This window comes from Chiloscyllium punctatum, chromosome 7 (genome assembly GCF_047496795.1).
Source record: "Chiloscyllium punctatum isolate Juve2018m chromosome 7, sChiPun1.3, whole genome shotgun sequence".
In the NCBI taxonomy this organism is placed as follows: domain Eukaryota; kingdom Metazoa; phylum Chordata; class Chondrichthyes; order Orectolobiformes; family Hemiscylliidae; genus Chiloscyllium; species Chiloscyllium punctatum.
In genome coordinates this window covers 129,427,725-129,453,910 of record NC_092745.1, presented here as the reverse complement: position 1 = coordinate 129,453,910, position 26,186 = coordinate 129,427,725, and the positions used below count along the sequence as shown (strand labels likewise).

Here is a 26,186-nt window from a genome sequence, read left to right as displayed (position 1 = left end):
TATACACAAAATGGGCAACTCAGTGGAAGAGCACAGCAGGTCAGACAGTATCTGAGGAGCAGGAAAGTCAACGTTTCAGGCTGAAACCCTTCTCGGATGCTGGCTGACCTGCTGTGCGTTTCCAGCTTCACATCTATTAACACTGGCTTCCAGCATCGGCCCCCCCTTACTGTCTCCATTGGTCACTCAGCATCTTGTCCCAAACATTAGAAAGGTAACATCTACTTCATTAACCAGTGAGGAGCAAGGCTGAATGAAATGGCTGTCTTCAACATACAGAGGGATCTAGGCATACAGATCCATAATTCCCTGAAAGTGGCAACACAACTGGGTAAGGTGGTCAAGAAGGCTTGTGGCATGTTTGGCTTCATCAGTTAGGGCAAGAGTATAAAAATTGGCAAGTCATGTTGCAACTGTTTAGAACTTTAAGGAGAAAGTGGGGACTGCAGATGCTGTAGATCAAAGTCGAGAGTGTGGTACTGGAAAAACACAGCAGGTCAGGCAGCATCCGAGGAGCAGGAGAATTGAAGTTTTGGGCATAATCCCTTCATCAGGAATGAGGCGTGTGGCCCAAGGGAGCTGAGGGATAATCTATTGCACTCTCAGCTACCTTCCCCCCAGCACCCCCCCTCCCATTTATCTCTCAGCCTCCTTGGCCCACAAGCCTCATTCCTGAATAAGGGCTTATGCCTGAAATATCGACTCTCCTGTTCCTTGGGATGCTGCCTGACCTGCTGTGCTTTTCCAGCACCACACTCTCAACACTGTTTAGAACTTCACATTTGGAATATTGTGTTCCATTCTATAGACACACCACCAAGAGGTGGAGGCTATAGAGAGTGTATAGAGAATGTTTACCAGGGTGTTGCCTGGTTTGGAGGGTATTAGCTATGAGGAGAGATTGGACAAACTTGGTTTGTTTTCACTTGAGCAAGAATGAGGGGCAACCTGAGAATTTTACAAAATTATTAGAGGCGTGGATGAAGTAGAGAGTTAGAGTCTTTATCCCAGGGTAGAAATGTCAATTACTGGGGAACATAGGTTTAAGGTAAAAGGGGGAGAGTTTAAAGGAGGCACGCTCTTTGTTTACACAGAGAGTGATAAGGGCCTGGAATGTGCTGCAGGTGGAGATAGATACCACAGCAATGTCTAAGAGGCACCTTGACAGACACACGAGTAGTCAGGGCATAGACGGATATGGAGCGCATAGAGACAAAAGGGTTTTCTTTTAGAAAGGCGTTGTGTGTCAGAGCAGGCTTGGTGGGCCGAAGGGCTGTTCCTGGGGATCTACTATTCTTCTTCTTCTTTCTCAAACACAGCACTTTTGGAATAAATATCCCAGAGATAATGAAATAACTACAATTCTTAGTTCCTATGGTATTTCTCCCAGGTTGCTTTAGTCTTGGGGAGGAATCTTCCATTCCCGAGGTCTCCAGGGTGTTCTGAACGATTGAAAACCCCATTGTTTTTTTTTTGGAACAGTCCTCGCACGGTCACAGTCACAGAAATGGTCCAATCTCTCCAGAAGGGAAGGAAACACACAAGTGGCCAGTCACAACTCCAGGGTGTCGGTGGACACCCGCGTGCTCCTTCTCCAAGGACACCCGGGCTTGAAAACCCCATTGTAGATGCAGAAACTAATGGAGCAAACCCATGTTTCCAATTAAATAATCTACATGCAAAGCCCATTAAGGATAATGTGATAACAGCTGTCACTGTCACAGAGATTGTTTTTCAATTCCAATTAATTTAATTTAAATTGGTCACAAAAACCAGAAGAACTGTGGGTGCAGTAAACCAGAAACAAAAACCAAAACTGCTGGGCAAGTTCAGTGAAATCAGAGTTAATGTTTCAAGTCCAGTGACCTTTCCTCTTCACAGATGCTGCCAGATCTGCTGAAGTTTTCTAGCAGCTTCTGTTTAAATGTGATCATGTTGAGACTTGGACTCATATCCTCTCAGAGGGGGATGCTGAGAAACTAGCAACATCACCATCACACTTCTCTCTTACTCCAGCACAACCTTTGAACTTAAGCTGCCCTTGCTCTGCCTACCAGTTTAGGGGGTGCCACTTTGAACAGAATGGTGAAGAAAGCTAAGCTTGATTCTAGAATAATTGGGTTAAAGATAAAGAAAACGAGTAATACCCTCAGTTTATGTTGAAAGAAGGTGGTGAATCTGTAAAGGGGGCTGTCGAGGCTGGGTCATTATGTATATTCTAGGATGAGAGCGATAGATTTTTAATCAGGGAGGGAATTAAGAGTCATGGGGAAAAGGTGGGAAAGTGGAGTCAAGGATAAACACACCAGCCATAATCTCATTGAGTGGCAGAGCAGACTTGATGGGCTGAATGGCTGACTGTTGCATATGGTTTTATGAAATGTTATGTCTTGTCAGATCCGAACGATTGAAGAATTTGCCGTGGATATTTGTGATCACTTCTTGACTTCTTTTCGACATGTTAGACGGACAATGGTCTACATTCAGGAGGCACCTTGGAAGCGCCTGCAGAAAGTAAGGATTTCAGGCAACAGTTCCTGAGACATGATCACGTCTTGTTAGAATTTAATTTCACGAGTTCTCGTCACCCACGGCGACCCTGACCAAATTGCTTCCTCTCATGAACAAAACACTGCTCACTTCTTGTTTTGGAATCCTTTGCTAGCCTCAGCTCTCCTGATCTCGGTACCTGGCTCCAATCCCCGACAATATCTGTGCTCCTGCACCCCCAGTGAATCCTCAACTTTAGTCAGTTCACTGTCTGCCAGCCATCAAAGCTTGGAACTCCTGAATTCCCATTGCTAAATCTCTCTGCTTTTCTAATTCTCTCTTCCTCCTTTAAGGCATTTTACAAAAATCTATCTTCAACCAAAGTTATGGCCATTTTATCACTGGGCATGGCTCAGGGTTAAAGTTTGATTTTTCAGAAACTCATGGGTAGCATTTGAAATGCTTTATTACGGTGATTATATACAGGCAAGCTGCTGCTGCAGCGAGTGGACAATTCTAGAGAGCATCAAAGTTGAGCCTGAATCATTCCAACTTGAAGCCACGCGAGAGGATTCGCCAGCAGGAAGTGCTGAACATTGAGTGCGGTGCTGAAAAAGCACAGTGGGTCAGGCAGCATCTGTGGATCAGGAGAATCGATGTTTTAGGTATAAGCCCTTCATCAGGAATGTAGGGGGGAAAGGGCGCTGAGAGATAAATAAGGGAGTGGGGCTGGTGCTGGGGGGAAAGGTAGGTGGAATGGTGATTGGTGGGTGGAGGTAGGGAGTGATTGTGATAGGTCAGTGGGGAGGGCAGATAGATGGGAAGGAAGATGGACAGGTGGGTCAGGTCAAAAGAACTGTGCCAAGTTGGAAGGTTTGATCTGGGATGAAGTGGGGGGAGGGGAGATTTTGAAACTGGTGAAGTCAACGTTGATGCCATGTGGTTGTAGGGTCCTGAGGCGGAAGATGAGGCGTTCTTCATCCAGGCATCGGGTGGCTTTGGTTTGGAGGTGGAGGAGGCCCATGATTTGTATGTCCTTGGGAGAGTGGGAGGGGGAATTGGCCAGGGGGTGGTGGGGTTGATCGGTGCGTGTGGACCAGAGATGTTCCCTGAACTTCCCCGTGAGTGTGTGCTCGGCCTCCCCACTGTACAGGAGACTACATCGAGAGCAACAGATGCGGTAAATGAGGTGCGAAGATGTGCAGGAAAATCTCTTCCGGATTTAAAATGATTGTTTAGGGCCTTGGATGGAGGTGAGGGGGGGAGGTGTGGGCGCAGATTCTGTACTTCGTGCGATGGCAGGGGAAGGTACTGGCTATGGAGGGTGGGTTGATGGGGAGCATGGACCTAACAAGGGGGTCGCAGAGGGAATGGCCTCTGCAGAACATAGATAGGGGTGGACAGGTGGTGGGGTTTGATTGTGGGTGGCAGAAAAGGCAGAGGATGATGCAATACATCCGAAGGTTGGTGGGATGGAAGGTGAGGACCAGGGGGTTCTGTCCTTGCTGTGATTGAGGGTTGGGTTTGAGGGTGGAGGTGCAGGAAGTGGATGAAATGTGCTGGAGGGCATTGGCTACATGGGGGTAAAATTAAGGTCCTTGAAATAGGAGGCCACCTGGGATGTCCTGGAGTGGAATTATTCCTCCTGGGAGCAGATACGATGGAGTGGAGTGGAGGCGGTGGGGAGGGGGGGGGGGGGGGGGGGGGGGTGCAGGAGGTGTAGTACAGGTAGCTGTGGGAGTTGGTCAGTTTGAATTAGATGTCCATGTTGAATTGGTCACCAGAGACAGAAATGGAGAGGTCCAGGAAGGGGAGGGAGGTGTCGGGGATGGTTCATGTGAACTTGAGGTTGGGGATGGGGCGGGAAGTGTAGGTGAAGTTGATGAACTGTTCAACCTCCTCGTGGGAGCACGAGGCAGTGCCAATGCAGTCATTGATGTAGCATCTGCTGTCCTCGCTTTCTACTAGCACTGAACACTGGCTAGGGTTAACAAGCTTTGCACGAGCATTAGGTGCAGAGGACAACTCTTGTGGCCTATGTGTTCACCTTAGTTGAGGTTTACATTTTTAACTTTGCACACAGAATGTGGACTTCAGTTGTTTTTATTGCCCAGTTGCCCCTTGAGAAGGTGGGGGTGAGCTGCCTTCTTGAACCACTGCAGTCCATGAGCTGTGAGTTGACCCACAATGCCCTTAGGGAGGGACATCCAGGTTTCTGACCCAGCGACACTGAAGGAACGGCGATATATTTCTAAGTCAGGATGGTGAGGGAAACTTGCAGGGGGTGGTGTCCCCACGTATCTGATCCCCTTGTCCTTCTAGGTGGTAGTGACCATGGGTTTGGAAGATGTGAAGCAGCCTTGGTGAATTTCTTTCATGCCCCTTGTAGATAATGCACTCCTGCTGCCACTGTGCATTGGTGCCGGTGGGTGCGGCCACTTTGGCTGTGGTATCACTTATGTGAGCTGCTTTCTCCTGGATGGTATCGAGTGTCTTGAGTGTTGTTGGAGCTGCCCCCATCCAGGCAAGTGGGGAGTATTCCATCCCACTCCTGACTTGTGCCTTGCAGATGGTGGACAGCCTTTGGAGAATCATGAGGGGAGTTACTAGCTGCAGGATTCCCAACCTCTGACACGCTCCTTATAGCTTCTGTATATAAATGGTGAGTCCAGCTCATACAGGAGCAATCCTAATTCCCTGAGTGAGTTGTGCCACACCACTCCTAGTATTTAAATTGTATTGAATAGAGTCATAGAACATAGAACATAGAACATAGAACAATACAGCACAGAACAGGCCCTTCGGCCCTCGATGTTGTGCCAACCTGTGAACTGTTCTCAGCTCGTCCCCCTGCACTATCCCATCATCATCCATGTGCTTATCCAAGGATTGTTTAAATCTCCCTAATGTGGCTGAGTTGACTACATTGGCAGGTACAGCATTCCACGCCCTTACCACTCTCTGAGTAAAGAACCTGCCCCCGACATCTGTTTTAAATCTATCACCCCTCAATTTGTAGTTATGCCCTCTTGTACAAGCTGATGTCATCATCCTAGGAAAAAGACTTTCACTGTCTACCATATCTAATCCTCTGACCATCGTGTATGTCTCTATCAAATCCTCTCTTAGCCTTCTTCTTTCTAATGAGAACAGACCCAAGTCTCTCCGTCTTTCCTCATAAGACCTTCCCTCCAGACCAGGCAACATCCTGGTAAATCTCCTCTGTACCTATTTCAATGCTTCCACATCCTTCCCGAAATATGACGATCAGAACTGTACACAATATTCCAAGTGCTGCCGCACCAGCATTTTGTACAGTTGCAGCATGATACTGCAGCTCCGGAACTCAATCCCTCTACGAATGAAACCTAACACACCTTATACCTTCTTAAAAGATTAGCTACATTTGCTAACAAAGTGGATAACCTCACTTCATCCACATTATATTTTGTCAAGCATTTGCTCACTCATTCTACTTATCCAAACCACACTGGGCATTTCTGAATCCTCCTCACAGTTCACCCTTTGTTTTGTCTGCAAACTTGGAGATATTGAGTTTAATTCCCTCATCCAAGCACAGATTCTTGCAATGCCCCCCTAGTCATTGGCTGCCGTATATAAAATAACCTGTATGTTCCTACACTTAGTTTACTGTCTGCCAACCAGGTTTCTATCCATATCAGTACACTACCCCCATGGGCAAGGTGCACTACATGTTGCTGTAGCACTTTTAACCACTTGAGTTCTCCATGAGACACATTGACATCAGACAATGCAAACTTCTGCATAATCTATAGTACCAGTTCTTCTATATTGTCAGGCCAATCAATTTATTTGTACTGGCTTACTTTCTGTAGTGTAGTGTCTGTCACAGATTCTGCTTGCAAATTATTTTGAGTAACAAGTGTAGTAGCATATGAACTCACTATGAACATTTAGTCATGAATGTCAAAGGTTGCTAAAAGAACTAAATAGAGATGTACAGCACAGAAACAGACCCTTTGGTCCAACCCGTCCATCCCGACATAATATCCCAACCCAATCTAGTCCCACCTGCCAGCACCCGGCCCATATCCCTCCAAACCCTTCCTATTCATATACCCATAAACTGTCTTTTAAATGTTGTCATTGTACCAGCCTCCACCACTTCCTCTGGCAGCTCATTCTATACACGTACCACCCTCCGAGTGAAAAGGTTGCCCCTTAGGTCCCTTTTATATCTTTCCCCTCTCACCCTAAACCTATGCCCTCTAGTTCTGGACTCCCCGACTCCAGGGAAAAGATTTTGTCTATTTATCCTATCCATGCCCCTCATGATTTTATAAACTTCGATAAAGGTCATCCCTCAGCCTCCAACGCTCCAGGGAAAACAGCCCCAGCCTGTTCAGCCTCTCCCTATACCTCAAACCTTCCAAACCTGGGAACATTCTTGTAAATCTTTTCTGAACCCTTTCAAGTTTCACAACATCTTTCCCAAAGGAAGGAGACCAGAATTGCACACAATATTCCAACAGTGGCCTAACCAATGTCCTGGATGTGGGGGTAAAGGTGATAGGTCAGAGAGGAGGGTGGAGCAGATAGATGGGAAGGAAGATCGACAGATGGGACAGGTCATGAGGGCAGTGCTGAGCTGTAAGGTTGGAACTGGAATAAGGTGAGGGGAGGGGAAATGAGGAAACTGGCCACATGACCTGTCCCACCTGTCAATCTTCCTTCCCATCTATCCACTCCAACCTCCTCTCCGACCTATCACCTTTAACCCCACCTTCATCCACTTATTGCACTCTCAGCTAGCTTGTCCCCAACCCCACCACCCCCACCCCATTTATTTCTCCACGCCCAAAGCTCCTAGCCTCATTCCTGATGAAGGGGTCCTGCCCAAAACATCGATTTTCCTGCTCTTCGAATGCTGCCTGTGCTTTTCCAGCAACACACTCTCAACTCTGATCTCCAGCCTCTGCAGACCTCATTACATGAAGTGCAAATTGTTGATTAATTTCCATTATCCTCTGGCATTTGGCCCATTGAGTCTGCTCCACTTTTCGATCATGGCTGATATGTTTCTCAACCCCATTCTCCTGCCTTCTCCCCATAACCCTTGATCCCTTACTAATAAAGAACTTATCTCTCTCTGCTGAACATACACTCAATGACTTGGCTACCGTCCAGGATAGTGAGGGGGAACGAACCATAAACCAGTGAAGTTCGCCCTGAGAACGAGATGTCCCTGTGGATTATATCAGCTTTGGGGGAAGGGTTTTCTTTGTAAGTGAACCTTTCAGGTGCAAATCATCTCCAAACACAAAGAGGATCTCTATACCCTCTGACAATCACAGCATGTCGGAGTGAGATAGACTGATCCTTGATCAATCAGGAAATCCATGGTTATAGGACATAGAACATTACAGCACAGCACAGGCTCTTTGGCCCTCAATGTTGTGCTGACTTTTTACCCTGCTCTAAGATCAGACTAACTGACATTACCTTCATTTTACTATCTTCCATGTGCCTATCCAAGAGTCGCTTAAATGTCCCTAATGTCTCTGACTCTACTACCACTGCTGGCAGTGCATTCCACACACCCAGCACTCACTGTGAAAGAATCTCCCTCTGACATCTCCCTAAACCTTCCTCCAATCACCTTAAAATTATACCCCCTCGTGATAGCCATTTCCGTCCTGGGAAAATGCCTCTAGCTATTCACTCTATTTATGCCTTTCATCATCTTGTACACCTCTATTAAGTAACCTCTCATCCTTCTTCACTCCAGTGAGAAAACCTCTAGCTCCCTCAACCTTTCTTCATAAGACATGCCCTCCAGTCCAGGCAGCAGCCTGCTAAATCTCCTCAGCACCCTCTCTAAAGCTTCCACCAACTTCCTATAATAAGGCGACCAGAACTGAACACAATATTATGCATGGTCTAACCAGCTCTATAGAGCTGCAGCATAACCTTGCAGCTCTTAAACCCAATCCCCCTGGTAGTGAAAGCAAACACACCATACACCTTCTTAACAACCCTATCACCTTGGGTGGCAACACTGAGGGATCTATGGACATGGACTATGTTCTCCCCACTGCCAAGAATCCTGTCTTTAACCCTATGTACTGCATGCAAATTCAGCCTTCCAAAGTGAATCACTTCACACTTTTCCAGGTTGAACGCCATCTGCCATTTGTCAACCTGGTTGTCCTTCCTGTCAATGTCTCATTATAACCTACAACAGCCCTCCGCACTACCCACCACTCCACAAACCTTCCTGACATTGGCAAACTTACTAACCCACCCTTCCACTTGCTTATCCAAGTCATTTATAAAAATCACAAAGAGCAGAGGTTTCAGAAAAGATTCTTGTGGAACACCACTGGTCACCGAGCTCCAGGCTGAATACTTTCCATCTACTACCACCCTCTGTCTTCTACGGGCCAGCCAACTCTATACCCAGAGACAGGTTTCCCTGTATCCCGTGCCTCCTTACTTTCTGAATGAGGTGGGGTGGGAAGCGGATGTGAGGAGTGTTGGATCAGCCATGCTCCTATTGATGGCAGAGCAGACTTGAGGGGCTGAACAGCCTCCTGTTGTTCCTATTCTTGTGGTCTTACAGATGCACACCATTTTGAGGGGAAAAGGAGGATGTCTATTATCTGGGACACTTAGTGAGATTCTGGTGGGTGTGCTGAGTCCGATCTGAATCTAAGAGGGTTCTGCTGGTTTGAGGACAGGATAGTGGAGATGACTGGATGTTGGCCGAGTTGCTGACTCAGGACTTTCCCTCTCCCTCAGTTGTGCACTTGCTTGTGAAGGAGATCTGCTTGTGTGTTATTTGACTGTGGACGAGCTTTTCCGATGGTCAAAGTCAATATTGAGGCTGCTGCTTGAATCCTTCAATATGTCCATCTCACACTTCCTTTGGCTATCTGGACAGCCACCCTCAGCTTCAAGCTTTCCTCCCCTCCCCAGTGAAGGTTCCCTCTGGCAAATGGGCATTCTGATGATGTAAAGTGACCACAATCCCAGAGGTGCTTCTGGTGAGTAGAACCTGAGGGTTAGCTTGGCCCAGGAGACCATAGAATCCCTGCAGTGTGGAAGCAGGCCATTTGGCCCATCAAGTCCACACTTACCCTCCAAAGGACATCCCACCTAGAACCATCCTGTCTCTGATACCCTGCATTCAGTGTGGCCAATCCACCTAACCTGCACATCTTTGGACCGTGAGAGGAAGCCGGAGCACCCAGAAGAAACGCACGCAGAATCAAGGAGAACATGCAAACTCCACACAGACAGTCACCCAAGGGTGGAATCGTACCCAGGTGCCCAGTGCTGTGAGGCAGCAGTGCCAACCACTGAGGCACTGTGCTGCCCCAGAGATGGTGGGACCCTCACAGTAACCTCAGCCAGTACGATGACATGAACAGAACAACTGAGAACATGGGACAGTTATTCACTGTCTTTGAAAGAAAATCCAGTTAATCCCCCTGCTCATTCCTGCCAGTCTGTTTTCGTTTTTCCATCAGGATACCCTTCTGACTGTTATCAATGAATCAGTTGACTTTGACCTTACAAGCAATGCTTTTCAGCACAGTGTTTCACAATGACCTTCAATTTATTCACCTGTACCTTACTGCTCTTCACATACTGACCAGGAAAATGAAGGAATGTATCTGAATTTGTTTTTAATACAGGACGGTGCAGGCCATGCACACGCCTTTGTTCACGCTCCTGAAGCAACACGTTTTTGTGAAGTTGAACAGATCGAGAATGGTAAGCCTTTGGTTCCAGTTCTTGTTATTTTCATTGCTGAAGAAATTTCAGCAAAACAAATCTGACTGACCTCAGGAGCGATTTAACCAGCTGGTCACTGAAGCTGTTGTAGAGCAGTAACCAACCAGGAGAAAGTGAGGACTGCAGATGCTGGAAATCAGAATCAAACTGTGGGGTGCTGGAAAAGCACAGCTGGTCAGGCAGCTTCTGAGGAGCAGGCAAATCGATGTTTCGGGCAAAAGCCCTTCATCAGGGCTGGTAGTCACACCTCAGTTGCAAGAAAGAGGCAGATGGGTTCTAGTCAAGGGACAGGAGGGAACCAGCAGGCAGTATAGGGAACCCCTGTGGCTGCTCCCCTCAACAACAAGAATTCCATTTTGGATACTGCTGCAGGGGTGGGGGGTGGGGGCTTACCAGGGGTACACCATGGGGTACAGTTCTCTGGCACAGAGTCTGTCCCTGTTGCTCAGGAGAGAAGGGGGACGAGGAGCAGAATATGAGCCATTGGGGACTCCATAGTTAGGGGGACAGATAGGAGGTTCTGTGAGCATGAGAGAGACTCACAGCTGGTGTGTTGCCTCCCAGGTGCTAGGGTTCATGATGTCTCAGATCGTGTTTTTGGCATCCTTGAGGGGGAGGGGGAGCAGCCCTGAGTCATAGACACCAATGACATCGGTAGGAGAAGGGATAGGGATTTAAGGCAGAAATTCAGGGAGCTAGGGTGGAAGCTTAGTGCCAGAACAAACAGAGTTGTTATCTCTGGTTTGATGCCCATGCCTCTACAAACAGGATGATCTTCACCTGAACCAGAGAGGTACCAATATCCCTGGGAGGAAATTTGCTAATGCTCTTCGGGAGGATTTAAACTGATTCGGCAAAGGGGTGGGAACCGAAATCGTAGCTCCAGTGTGGAGGAGGTTCAGAGCAGTGAGATCAGAAATAAAGTTTCAAGGTCGCAAGAGTCCACCAGCAGGCAGGAAGTTGATTTGAAGTGTGTTTATTTCAAAGCCAGGAGTATCCGGAATAAGGTGGGTTAACTTGCAGCATGGGTTGATACCTGGGACTTTGATGCTGTGGCCACTTCGGAGACATGGATAGAGCAGGGACAGGAATGGTTGTTACAGGTTCAAGGATTGAGATGTTTCAGTAAGATCAGAGAAAAGGGGGGAGGTGTGGCATTTTTAGTCAAGGACAATATTACGGTGGCAGAAAGGAAGTTTGAGGACTCTTCTACTAAGGTAGTAAGGGCTAAGGTTAAAAACAGGAAAGGAGAGGTCACCCTGTTGGGAGTTTTCTATAGGCCTCCGAATATTTCCAGAGATGGAGAGGAAAGGATTCTTGATAGGAGTGAGAGTGACAGGGTATTTGTTACGGGGGACTTTAACTTTCCAAATATTGATTGGAAATGCTATAGTTTGAGTATTTTAGATGGGTCAGTTTTTGTCCAATGTGTGGGTGATGGTTTCCTGACACAGCATGTAGACAAGGAGAAAGCGAGGACTGCAGATGCTGGAGATCAGAGTCAAGAGTGTGATGCTGGAAAAGCACAGCAGTTCAGGCAGCATCTGAGAAGCAGGAGAATCGATGTTTCAAGCTTTTGTGCAAAACGTCGATACTCCTGCTCCTCGGATGCTGCCTGACCTGCTGTGCTTTTCCAGCATCACACTCTCGACAGTATGTAGACCAGCCAACAAGGGGCGAGGCCACATTAGATTTGGTACTGGGTAATAAACCCAGCCAGCTATTAGATTTGGAGGTAGGTGAGCACTTGGTGATAGCGACCATAATTCGGTTATGTTTATTTAGCGATGGAAAGGGATAATTATATACCGGAGGGCAGGAGTTGTTGCTGGGGGAAAGGGAATTATGATGCGATTAGGCAAGATTTAGGATGCAGAGGATGAGAAAGGAAACTGCAAGGCACAATTGAAATGTGGAGCTTGTTCAAGGAAAGCTACAGCATGTCCTTAATAAGTATGTACCTGTCAGGCAGGAAGGAAGTGGTCGAGTGAGGGAGCTGTGGTTTACTAAAGAAGTTGAATCTCATGTCAAGAAGCAGAAGAAGGTTTATGTTAGGATGAGGCGTGAAGACTCAGTTAGGGTGGTTGAGAGTTACACGTTAGCCAGGAAAGACCTAAAGAGAGAACTAAGAAGAGCCAGGAGGGCACAAGAGAAGTTGTTGGCAGATAGGATCAAGGAAAACACTAAAGCTTTCTATAGGTATATCAGGAATAAAAGTCTGACTAGAGAAAGATTAGGGTAAATCAAGGACAGTAGTGGGAAGTTGTGTGTGGAGTCTGAGGAGATGGGGAAGTGCGAAATGAATATTTTTCATCAGTATTCATCTTGGAAAAAGACAATGTTGTAGAGGAGATTACTGAGATACAGGCTACGAGACCAGACAGGATTGAGGTTCACGGGAAGGAGTGTTAGCAATTCTGGAAAGTGTGAAAACAGATAAGTCCCCTGGGCTGGATGGGATTTATCCGAGGATTCTCTGGGAAGCCAGGGAGGAGATTGTTGAACTTTTGGCTTTGATCTTTACATCATCATTGTCTACAGGAATAGTGCCAGAAGACTGGAGGATAGCAAATATTGACCCCTTGTTCAAGAAGGGGAGTAGAGACAACCCTGGTAATTATAGACCAGTGAGCCTTACTTCGGTTGTGGGTAAGGTGTTAGAAAAGGTTACAAGAGATGGGATTTGTAATCATCTAGAAAGGAATAAGTTGATTAGGGATAGTCAACATTGTTTTGTGAAGGGTAGGCCATGCCTCACAAACCTTATTGAGTTCTTTGAGATGGTGACCAAACAGGTGGATGAGGGTAAAGCGGTTGATGGAGCTCAGTAAGGTGTTTGATAAGATTCCCTATGGTAGGCTATAGCACAAAATACAGAGGTATAGGATTGAAGGTGATTTAATGGTTTGGATCAGAAATTAGCTGAAAGAAGACAGAGGGTGATGTTGATGGGAAATGTTCAGTTAATAGTGGTGTACCGCAAGGATCTGTTTTGGGGTGACTGCTGTTTTTTCTTTTTATAAATGACCTAGATGAGGGCGTAGAAGGATGTTGCAGGTTACAGAGGGACATAGATAAGCTGCAGAACTGGGCTCAGAGGTGGCAAATGGTGTTTAATTTTGGGAAAGTGTGAGATGATTCTCTTTGGAAGGAGCAACAGGAATAAAGAGTATTGGGCAGATGGTAAGATTCTTGGTTGTGTGGATGAGCAGAGAGATTTAGTATCCATGTACACAGATCCCTGAATGTTGCCACCCAGTTTGATAGGATTGTTAAGAAGGCATACGATGTGTTAGCTTTTATTACTAGAGGGATTGAGTTTCAGAATCATAAGGTCATGCTGCAGCTGTACAAAACTCTGGTGCGGCCACACGGAGTATTGTGTACAGTTCTGGTTGCTGAATTATAGGAAGAGGAGGAGATCGTGCCTGACAAACCTGTTGGAATTCTTTGAAGAGGTGACAAGTAGGTTAGACCAGGGAAACCCAGTGGATGTGGTCTATCTAGACTTCCAAAAGGCCTTTGATAAGGTGCCACACGGGAGGCTGCTGAGCAAGGTGAGGACCCATGGTGTTCGAGGTGAGCTATTGGTATGGATTGAGGATTGGCTGTCTGACAGAAGGCAGAGAGTTGGGATAAAAGGTTCTTTTTCAGAATGGCAGCAGGTGACAAGCGGTGTCCCGCAGGGTTCAGTGTTGGGACCGCAGCTGTTTACAATATATATTAATAATCTGGATGAAGGGACTGGGGGCATTCTAGCGAAGTTTGCCGATGATACGAAGTTAGGTGGACAGGCAGGTAGTACTGAGGAAGTGGGGAGGCTGCAGAAGGATCTAGACAGTTTGGGAGAGTGGTCCAGGAAATGGCTGATGGAATTTAATGTGAGCAAATGCGAGGTCTTGCACTTTGGAAAAAAGAATACAAGTATGGACTACTTTCTAAATGGTGAAAAAATTCATAAAGCCAAAGTACAAAGGGATCTGGGAGTGCTAGTTGAGGATTCTCTAAAGGTAAACATGCAGGTTGAGTCCATGATTAAGAAAGCGAATGCAATGTTGTCATTTATCTCAAGAGGGTTGGAATATAAAAACACCATTGTGCTACTGAAACTTTATAAAGCTCTGGTTAGGCCCCATTTGGAGTACGGTGTCCAGTTTTGGGCCCCACACCTCAGGAAGGACATACTGGCACTGGAGCGTGTCCAGCGGAGATTCACATGGATGATCCCTGGAATGGTAGGTCTAACATATGAGGAACGGCTAAGGATCCTGGGATTGTATTCATTGGAGTTTAGAAGATTATGAGGAGATCTATTAGAAACTTACAAGATAATACATGGCTTGGAAAGGGTGGATGCTAGGAAATTGTTTCCGTTAGACGAGGAGACTAGGACCCGTGGACACAGCCTTAGAATTAGAGGGGGTAAATTCAGAACAGAAATGCGGAGAGATGTCTTCAGCCAGAGAGTGGTGGGCCCGTGGAATCCATTGCCGCGGAATGCAGTGGAGGCCGGGACGCTAAATGTCTTCAAGGCAGAGATTGATAAATTCTTGATGTCACAAGGAATTAAGGGCTACGGGGAGAATGCAGGTAAGTGGAGTTGAAATGCCCATCAGCCATGATTGAATGGTGGAGTGGACTTGATGGGCCGAATGGCCTTACTTCCACTCCTATGTCTTATGGTCTTATGGTCTTAGGAAGAATATGCAAGCTTTGGAAAGGGTTCAGAGGAGATTAACTAGGATATTGTCTGGTATGAAAGGAAGGTCTTATGAGGAACTGTTGAAGAACTTGAGGCCGTTTTCATTAGAGAGAAGAAAGTTGAGAGATGACTTAATTGAGACAAATAAGATAATCAGAGAGTTGGACAGTGAGAGCCTTTTTTCTCAGGTGGTGATGGCTAGCACGAGGGGACATAGCTTTAAATTGAGGGGTGATAGGTATAGGACAGATGTCAGAGGTAGTTTCTTTACTCAGAGAATAGTAGGGGCATGAAATGTACTGCCTGCAACAGCATTAGACTCACCAACGTCAAGGTCATTTAAATGGTCATTGGATAAACATATGGATGATAATGGAAAAGTGTCGGTTAGATGGGCTTCAAATTGTTTTTACAGGTCAGTGCAACGAGGGCCGAAGGGCCTATATTGTGCTGTAATGTTCTATCTTCTATGTTCTCCTGCTCCTTGGTGGAGAAAGTTGGGGTGACATGGTGGCTCAGTGGTTAGCCCTACTGCCTCACAGTGCCAGGGACCTGGGTTCGATTCCAGCCTTGGGTGACTGTGTGGAGTTTGTACATTCCCCTCTAGGTTTCTTCCCACAATCCAAAGATGTGCAGGTTAGAGGGATTACCCAGCGTGTTAGGTGCTTTAGTCAGAGGGAGGTGGGTTACTCTTTGGAGGGTCGGTTGGGACAAAGGGCCTGTTTCTATAGTCTAGGTAATCTAATCTCGGATACTGGCTGACGGGCTTGCTTTCCCAGCATCACATTTTTTGACTTGGAGGGCAGTAAGCTGTCAATTTTAGCTTGGATGGTGAACTTGCAATTCCATTTCCCACAGATTGTTTTATTCTCAATGCATTCCGAGCTTCTGTGAATGTACAACAGAATCATAGGGTCCTTACAGCATGTAAACCAAGCCCTTTAGCCTATTGGTCACTAAACACCCATCTGTTCTAGCCCATACCCTTGTATCTTATGGCTTTTTGAGTTCTTGTTGAGATCATTCCTAAATCTCTTGAGGATTCCCATCCGCACTACCCTTGCAGGTGGTGAGTTTTGGATATCCACAACTCTCTGGGAGAAAAAAGTTTTTTCTCTACCTCTCTCTAAACCTCCTGCTCCTTACTTTAAAACCGTGTCCCCGAGCTACTGAACAGAAAGGTTTCATACAATCCCTACACGGTTTGGAAGTAGGCTACCCGACCCATCAAGCTCACTGATCCTCCAAAGAACATGCTACCCCCTACCCTGTAACTCTGCATTCCCCATGGCTAACCCACCTAATACACCTAACCACCTAACCCATTCCTGGACACTACGGACAGTTTAGCATGGCCAATCCATCCTAACCTGTACATCTTTGGACTGCGGGAGGAAACCGGAGCACCCGGAGCAAACCCACGCAGACACAGGAAGAATGTGCAAACTCCACACAGAGTCACCCGTGGGTGGAATCAATCCCGGGTCCGTGGCACTGTGAGGCAGCAATGCTAACTACTGAGCCACCATTTCTTGCTATCTACCCGGTCTATGTCCCTCAGACCTCAATTAGCCCCCCCCCCGCCTCAACTTCCTCCAATCTGAGGAAAATCATCCTCACCTATCCATCCTCTCCATCCTGGGCAACATCCAGGTGAATCTCCTCTGCACCCCCTCCTGTGCAATCACATCCTTCCAATAGTGTGAGGACCAGAAATGCACACAGTATTCCAGCTGTAGTTTGACTTTATGTTATATACAGTTCCACCATAACATCCCTGTTCTTGTATTCCATGCCTCAAATAATAAAGGCAGATATTCTATATGCCTCGTGACCACTGTCAGAGAGTCACAGAGTCAGAAAGATGCCCAGCACGGAAATAGAAGCCTCTCTCTAATCTCGATATCCCAGCCTAATCTAGTCCCACCTGCCAGCACCAAACCCATATCCCTCTAAACTCTTCCTTTTCATATATCCATCCAGATGCTTTTTAAATGTTGTAATTGTACCAGCCTCCACCACTTCCTCTGACAGCTCATTCCATATCCGTACCACCCTCTGCATGAAAAAGCTGTCCCTTAGGTCTCTTTTATATCTTTCCCCTCTCACCCTAAGCCTATGCCCTCTAGTTTTGGACTCCCTCGCCCCAGGGAAAAGACTTTGTCTATTTACCCTATCCATGCCCCTCAATTTTGTAAATCTCTATAAGGTCACTCGTCAGCCTCCGATGCTCCAGGGAAAACAGCTCCAGCCTATTCAACCTCTCCCTGTAGCTCAAACCCTCCAACCCTGGCAACATTCTTGGAAATCTTCTCTGAACCCTTTCAAGTTTCACAATATCCTCCGATAGGAGGTCTTGCTGCTTTCAAAGATCTGTGGATAGGCACAGCAAGGTCTCGCTGATCCTCCATACTTCCCAGGGTCCTGCCATTCACCATGTGCTCCCTTGCCTTGTCACTCCTCCCAAAATGCATCAGTCCATACCTATTAGGATTGGACTCCATTTGCCACCATGCAGTCTATCTGACTACCTTGTCTATATTACCCTGTAGCCTATGGGTTTCCTTCTCGTTATTTACCACATTTCCAGTTTCCATGATATCTGCAAACGTACTAATTATACCGGCAACATTTATGTCAAGATTGTTAACTTACACAGCAAGCAGTGAGGGAGGCAGCACTGAACCCCACGGTATAGCACCGCTGGGCACAACTTTCCAGTCACAAAACAACTCTTCGCCTGTCAACCCCTGCTTCCTGCTAATGAGCTAATCTTGGATCTAGTTATCCTGAATCCTATGAGCTCTTAGCTTCTTAACCCAGTCTGCCATGTGAGACCTTGTCAGAAGCTTTACTGAAGTCCATGCAGACTACATCAAATGGTTCCACAGGTCGGCGCAACATTGAGGGCCAAAGGGCCTGTACTGCGATGTAATGATCTATATCCTCATCAGCACACCCAGTCACCTCCTCAAAAAAGTTCCAGCTTGTCGCACTTTGAATATTATTGAGAAGAGACGTGCGCTGCTGAAGCATTCCATTTTACATACAAGAATGCCAAATGTCAAGCCATCTCAACAACTTACATTGTAGGAGAAAAGAGTGTGCCAATTGGCTGACAGGTTGGGAGGGACAAGTTGCATTGAGGTTGGCACTGGCTGATGATTGAAGTGGCAAGATTCTTACCCACGTGCTCCTGTCCACTTTGCAGAACCCCCCGTGATTCATTCCGGATTGAAAGACATGAAAGTCTTAAAAACAACACAGTCTGGCTTTGAGGGATTCCGAAAAGATCGATTCACTATGCTGCCTGAAGTGAGGGACAGAGTGTTCTCCACCGTTGTGTTTGCTAAGTGGCGTTACAGTCGGCCCAGACATGTCAACTTTGATGCTGCCTGGTAGGAATTTGCAACTGCTGCGTGTTAATGTCATACTTACAATTTGTCTTTTCTCTGGTCCTCACTTACAAGAGTGGGGCCATGGATTTCCACTGGATTGGTCAACCTTTACCGCCAATATATGGCAGCGGTAAACATCAAAACATAGAACATAGGAGCTGGAGTAGGCCATTCAACCCCTTCGAGCCTGCTCCACCATTCAATACTGACCATCCAACTCTTGGTTCTGTGATAATGGGCCACTTGCTGTTGCTAATCCAGACGGATTTTCTGTGAACAGTACCTTTCCAAAAGGTTGGGAGCTGACCCTTGTACCACCATTAAAAGGAGTCAGACCGTCTGTTGCCCGTGTGTATCAGGGGTTATTGTGGTCCCAATAATACATAGGGGCTTCCCAGTGTATGTGGCCAATCCAACCATCGTGTCTCACAGGCTTAAAGGCTGGACGTTCTATCAGAGGTTCCTAAAGGTTTTCTCCATGACTTGTGGCACATATAGTCAGAAGTCAGCTGATATCAGTTTGTAGTCCAACAAGAATATTTGAAATCACAAGTTTTTGGAGTGCTGAAGCATCATCTGACAGAGGGGTAATGCTCCGAAAGCTTGTGATTTCAAATAAACCTGTTGGACTGTAATCTAGTGGCATGTGACTTTGAGTGTGAATTGGATTGAGGAAATTCTGGGTGTGTTTGGGGTCTGACACATGGTAAATGCAAGTTTGATACCAATAGCAGTGACCCATGCACTGAGAATTCTCAACTTCAGGCAGTGAGGGATTGTCAGACAGGACATTGGTTAGGCCACTGTTGGAATATTGCGTGCAATTCTAGTCTCCTTCGTATCAGAAAAATATTGTGAAACTTGAAAGGGTTCAGAAAAGATTTACAAGGATATTGCCAGAGTTGGAGGATTTGAGCTATAGGGAGAGGCTGAACAGGCTGGGGCTGTTTTCCCTGGAGCGTCGGAGGCTGAGGGGTGACCTTATAGGAAGGATTTGGAGGGATATGGGTCGGGTGCTGGCAGGTGGGACTAGATTAGGTTGGGATATCTGGTTGGCATTGACGGGTTGGAACGAAGGGTCTGTTTCTATGCTGTAAATTTCTATGAGCTATGATCTATAACTGGTAGAACATTAGGACTAACCAGGATGACTGTTTTCTCTAGGAATAGCGTGAAGGATGCTATCATTGAGACATTTGCTGGTCCCTATGACTCTGGAATATACTCTCCTTCTGTCCAGAAGTCCCTCTATGATGCTCAGTGCCTCTGTTTGAGCAGAGTTCCAGAGGTTAGTGTCTGGTTTAAGTAACTACCTCCAATGTTTCTGTCAGTACCAGCCATTGCACAGAGTGGATGTCTACTGCTTATCCTCTGCTCTCACCATCTCACTGCAAGGCACTAGCCAATGCAATCAGTAATCTTTTCACACTTTGGGAATATCAATTTCCCACACTCCTTCCCATTATAAAAATGAGGCAGTTTTCTTCATTACGAGGGACAACTATCTCGGTTTTTATGGTGGAAGACACCAGATGCCAGAACTTCAGGAGAGTCAGGCAGCAGAGGGGAGTGTAGTGGCCATCACTAAGGAGAAGGTGCTGGAGAAGCCGATAGGTCTGAAATTGGATAAATCACCTGGACCAAATGGGCTACACTCCAGAATTCTGAAATAGTGGAGGAAATTGTAGAGGTATTGGTGGTGATCTTTCAGGACTCACTGGAGTCAGGGGGGCTCCCAGAGGAATGGAAAATGGCTAAAATAATACCCATATGAGAGAGGGAAAAAGGCAGAAAATTATAGGCCTCAGTCATTTATAACATTTTAGAGTCCATTATTAAGGATGAGTTTGTGGAGTACTTGAAAGGCATGGTAAAATAGGGCTGAGTCAGCATGGCTTCATCAAGGGAAGTTGAAAAGTGTGGTGCTGGAAAAGCGCAGCAGGTCAGGCAGCATCCGAGGAGCAGGAGAATCAACGTTTCGGGCATGAGCCCAGATTCCTGAAGAAGGGCTCATGCCCAAAACGTCAATTCTCCTGCTCCTCGGATGCTGCCTGACCTGCTGCGCTTTTCCAGCACCACACTTTTCAACTCTGTCTCCAGCATCTGCAGTCCTCACTTTCTCCTACTTCGTCAAGGGAAAGTCGTGCCTAAAAATCTGTTACAATTCTTGAGGAGGTAATGAGCAAGTCAGACAAAGGAGAGGCAGTGGATATCACCTATTAGGATTTCCAGAAGGACATTGACAAAGTGACACTGGGGAAGCTGCTAAATAAAAGCTCATGATGACAGGGAAAAGGTACTGGCTGGATGGAGGATTGGCTGACTGGCAGAAGGCAGTGAGTAGGGAACAAAGGATCATTTTCAGGATGGCAGCCAGTGAATGGTGGAGTTCCACAGGGGTCAGTGTTGGAATCACAACTATACATGTTATACATTAACAATTAGGCGGCACGGTGGTTCAGTGGTTAGCACTGCTGCCTCAAAGCGCCAGGGTCCCAAGGTTCAATTCCAGCCTCAGGGGACTGTGTGGAGTTTGTACATTCTCCCTGTGTCTGTGTGGGTTTCCTCCCACAGTCCAAAGATCTGCAGGTCAGGTGGATTGGCCAAGCTAAATTGTCCATAGTGATAGGAGCAATAGTCAGAGGGAAGTGGGTCACTCTTCGGTGGGTTGGTGTGGACTGGTTGGGCCAAAGGGCCTGTTTCCACATTGTAGGGAATCTAATCTGTGAAGGAACTGAGGACCTGTGAAGGATCTGTGAAGGAACTGTTGCTAATTTGGAAGATGATCCATGGATAGACGGAGGGACAGGTAGAATTGAGGCAGTGAGGAGGCTGCAGAAGGACTTTTGTAAGGTTATGCACTTTGGTCGGAAGTATAGAGGTGTAGATTATTTTCCAAATGGAGAAAGGCTTTGGGAATCTGAAGAACGAAGGGACTTTGGAGTCCTAGTTCAGGATTCTGTTAAGGTTAACATGCAGGTTCAGTTAGCAGTTAGGAAGGTAAATGCAATGTTCGCTATCATTTCAAGAGGGCTAGAATACAAGAGCAGGGATGTACTGCTGAGACTGTGGAAGGCTCTGGTCAGGCCACATTTGGAATATTGTGAGCATTGTATCTAAGGAAGAATGTGCTGGCTTTGGAGAGGATCCAGAGGAGGTTTACAAGAAAAAAAACCCGGAAATGAGGAACTTCTCACGTGAGGGGTGGTTGAGGTCTCTGGGTCTGTACTCTGGCATTTAGAGGGATGAGGGGAATCTAACTGAAACTTACAGAATACTGGGAGACCTGGATAGAGTGGACGTGGAGAAGCTGTTTCCACCAGCAAGGGAGACAAAGATTCGAAGGCACAGCCTCAGAGTGAAGGGATGATCCCTCAGAACTGAGGGATGCTTAGGTTAGGTGTACGATTTAGAGGTAAATGTAGAGTTATAGATTCGCGGAATGGGTCTGAGTGGGTCACTCTTCGGAGGGTCGGTGTGGACTTGTTAGGCTGAAGGGCCTAGTTCCACAAGCGAGAAAAGAGGTGGGGAGGAATTTCTTCAGCCAGAGGGTGGTGACTCTGTGGAACTCACTGCAGAGCACTGTGGAGGCCAAGTCTTTGAGTGTACTTACAAGGATAGATAGGTCCTTGATAAGTAAGGGAACCAAGGGTTACAGGGAGAAGGCAGGAGAATGGGGTTGAGAAATATATCAGCCATGATTGAATGGCAGAGCAGACTCGATGGACAGAATGACCTAACTCTGCTCCTTTATCGAATGGTCATGGCTTTTTATAAAAACCCGTTTGGTTTACTGATATCCTTTAGGAAAGGAAATCTGCCGTGACTCCAGATCCACAGCAATGTGGTTGAGTCCTAATTACCCTCTGTAATGACCCAGTAAGATACTCAGTTACAAGGGCAACTAGGGGTAGGCAACAAATGCCAGCCTCGCCAGCAACATCCACATCCCACATGAGAATAAATAAATATTGATTCCTTCGCTGCTGAGCTAAATACTAATCTGCACTATGTCCCTCTGAACTGTTCACCTTCGATTGCCAATACCCCAAATCCTAATGTTCTTGTGCAGCTGAACACTGTGTCATTCTCAGGTCAAACAATGCTGGAATGGATTACTGTATCATTGAGCTTAAAGGTTACGTCTATTTGCTGACATAATGACGTAAGGCTTTGCGTGCGAGGGACAATTTCAAAGTTTGAAAATTACACGAAACTTGTATGAATTGCAAACGGCAGGGGAAACAGTGTGGAACTCCCGAAAGGTCTTTGACAAGTCGGTAGAGTGGGTGGATAGGTGGCAGAGGAGGTTCAATGCAGAGAGTGTGAGGTGATGCAGTTTGGTCTGAGGAAAGTTGAAAAGCAAAATGATATAGGAGGGGCAATTCTAAAGGGGTGCAGGAACAGAGAGACCTGGAGGTATATGTACACAGATCACTGAAGGTGGCTATGCAGGTGGGGAGAGCAGTTAATAAAGAAGACAGTGCTCTCGGCTTTATTAGTAGGGATGTAGAGTACAAACAGCAGGGAGATGATATGTAACTTGTATAAGACACTTGTTAGATCTCATGCTGGAGCACCACGTGCAGTTGTGAGCACCACATTATAGGAAAGATGTGAACCTACTGGGGAGAGAGTGCAGAAGTGATTTACAAGAGTAGTTCCAGGAATAATTTATTTCAGTAAGGTGTTTGATAAGGTCCCCCACGGTAGGCTACTGCACAAAATACAGAGGCATGGGATTGAGGGTGATTTAGTGGTTTGAATCAGAAATTGTCTAGCTGAAAGAAGACAGAGGGTGGTGGTTGATGGGAAATGTTCATCCTGGACCTCTCAGTTACTAGTGGTGTACTGCAGGATCTGTTTTGGGTCCACTGCTGTTTGTCATTTTTATAAACAACTTGGATGAGGGTGTAGAAAGGTGGGTTAGTAAATTTGCGAACGGTACAGTTGTGGATAGTGATGAAGCAGAGGGACACAGAGAAGCTGCAAAGCTGGGCTGAGAGGTGACAAATGGAGTTTAATGCAGAAAAGTGTAAGGTGATTCACTTTGGAAGGAGTAACAGGAATGCAGAGTCCTGGGCTTGTGGTAAGATTCTTGGTAGTGTAGGTGAGCGGAGAGATCTCGGTGTCCATGTACATAGATCCCTGAAAGTTACCACCCAGGTTGATAGGGCTCTTAAGAAGGCATATGGTGTGTTAGCTTTTACTGGTAGAGGGATAGAGTTTCAGAACCATGGGGTCATGCTGCAGCTTTACAAAACTCTGGTGCAGCCGCACTTGAAGTATTGCGTACAGTTCTAGTCACCGCATTACAGGAAGGATGTGGAAGCTTTGGAAAGGGTTCAAAGGAGATTAACTAGGATGCTGCCTGATATGGAGGGAAGGTCTTAGGAGGAAACATTGAGGAACTTGAGGCTATTTTCGTTAGAGAAAAGAAAGCTGAGAGGTGACTTAATTGAAGCATACAAGATAATCAGAGGGTTAGATCGGATGGACAGTGAGAGCCGTTTTCCTCAGAAGGTGATGGCTAGCACGAAGGGGCATAGCTTTAAATTGAGCGGTGATAGGTATAGGACAGATGTCAGAGGTAGTTTCTTTGCTCAGAGAGTAGTAGGGGCGTGGGAACGCACTGTCTGCAACAGCATTCGACTCACCAACGTCAAGGTCATTTAAATAGTCATTGGATAAACATATGGATGATAACGGAATAGTGTAGGTTAGATGGGCTTCAAATTGGTTTTACAGATCGGCGCAACAAGGGCCGAAGGGCCTTTACCGCACTGTAATGTTCTATGTTCTAATAAGAAGCTTCAGCAATGAGAATAAATGGAAGCAGCTGGGATTCTTCTCCATGGAGAGGAGGCTGACAGGAAATGTGATAGAGGTTTTGAAAACCGAGAGAGGGGCTCGATAGAGTAGACAGGGAGTATTTTTCATGGGATGTGGGTGGTTTTGGCAAAGCTGTTTGTAAAAAAAAAACAGAAATACACTGATGTGTCACTGAAGCAAGGATAATGTGGGAAAACGTTTTCTCACCTAGCGAGGAGTTAGGGTGTGGAATTCACTGCCTGGTAAGGTGGTGAAAGAAGGTTCAATTGAGGCATTGAAGAGGGGCACTGGATGATTTTTTTGAATAGAAACGGTGTTCAGGAATGTGAGGAAAAGATAGGAGGGTGGCAGATGAGAGAGCCAGACCTTCCAAACGCACAACTACTCCCATCTGGCAGCAGATACATGGGAACACCATCACATTCCAGTTCTCCTCCAAGGCACTCACCGTGCTGACTTGGAAATCTATCACCGTTCCTTCAGTGTTGTGGGTCAAAATCCTTGAATTCCCTCCCTCCTGGCATTGTGGGTCAATCCACAGCAGGTGGGCTTCACCAGTTCAAGAAGGCAGCTCACCACCACCTTCTCAAGGGGCAACTAGGGACGGGCAATAAATGCTGGGCCCAGACAGCAACACCCACATCCCACAAAGAAATGAACAAGACAGTAGTGCTGGTGAAGGCAAGATGGTCCGAATGGCCTCCTCAATGCTGTAACAATTCTGTGATTGTATCAATTCATCAAAGAAGGGGCAGCCATGTTCTACTCCGTACTGAATGACAAAGGAATTGAGGTTTCCAATCAACCACAGACAGAGGCATTACTGGTCCCACACCAGTATAAGGATGTGCCAAGATTACTGATCAATAATTTGGTCTCTCACATCTCAAGTATACTTTACATCTCAGATTTGATTGCCCTATCCCTCAGATTCACTGCCCACAAAAAAACATCCTCCTTCTCTCGGTATTAAATATACAACCTCTTTCTCTGAGATGATACCCTCTAGTCCTTGACTCTCCCACAAGGTGAAACAACCCTCCGCATCTCCCCTGTCAAGTCTTTCATGTTTTAACTCATCATGAACAAATTAGATTTTTACTGTCCCCATTCTACAGGCGGGATTCGAACCCACAGCTTTGAAAAGTCAGTGTGCAACAACCAAGCCATTTCTAATCAGAGAGTTCCTCTTGACATTATCAGTAGACACCATCCCAAACCCAAGTGCGATCAGCAATGTCCAGCAGAAGTGACTGAAACAGAATTTCCTGATGCATTTTAAAATTGAAAATCAAATGGCTTTTCAAACAAGGAGGATTTTAGAATATCTAAGATATTGCATATGTTTCCAATCTCATTCAAAACCTAGTTAAAAATGTCATTGAAAAGCATATCTTCATCTGTAATGTAACTTACTAATAGATCACTAGTATCTAATTTTTTTTTGTTTTAAGATGGAAGAGATTGAAATGGTCATGCCTAATAAACATTACTTTACAATTGATATGACGAAATTTGGAATTCATGAAAATAATGAGGTAAGCGGGGTCTGATAGATATCTGAGTATTGCTTCAGGTCTGTTTTTAAAGGGTCAAACACATTGGATAAAAATCTGGTAAAATAGCTTATTTCAGGCTGACTTCTTCAACCCTCTGTTTTACAAACAGTAATTACCTGCAACTGGCAAAGTTTTTGCATTAAATTGTCCAGCTGGATGTTAAACAGGTTCAAGTTATCAAGAGAATAGATTATACACATCTTTATAACGATGGTTCAACCAATTGTAAGATACCACATTGTCTGATGTATCATCAGTAGCTTGTCTCAGAGGGGAGTGAACCTGTGTAATTCTTTACCACAGACGGCTGTCAAAGCTAGTCATTAAATACCAGGGGTGGCATGATGACTCAATAGTTGGCATTGCTGTGTCACAGCACTAAGGACCAGGTTCGATTCCACCCTCAGGCGACTGTCTGTGTGG

At 46.1% G+C, this 26,186-nt stretch overlaps 1 protein-coding gene across 3 annotated transcripts in view; it reads left to right on the top strand.

Moving 5' to 3' along the window:
• Positions 1-26,186, top strand: part of uox (urate oxidase) — a 45,045-nt gene that overhangs the window by 17,395 nt on the left and 1,464 nt on the right. For 2 of the 3 annotated variants that reach the window (XM_072574815.1, XM_072574817.1), the window contains 5 exons: positions 2,398-2,514; positions 10,173-10,251; positions 18,186-18,372; positions 19,537-19,660; positions 25,659-25,742. In XM_072574815.1, coding sequence (XP_072430916.1) covers positions 2,398-2,514; positions 10,173-10,251; positions 18,186-18,372; positions 19,537-19,660; positions 25,659-25,742 — 591 coding nt within the window. Of the gene's footprint in view, positions 1-2,397; positions 2,515-10,172; positions 10,252-18,185; positions 18,373-19,536; positions 19,661-25,322; positions 25,743-26,186 lie in introns of those variants that run through there. The other variant, XM_072574816.1, reaches the window with a different exon arrangement.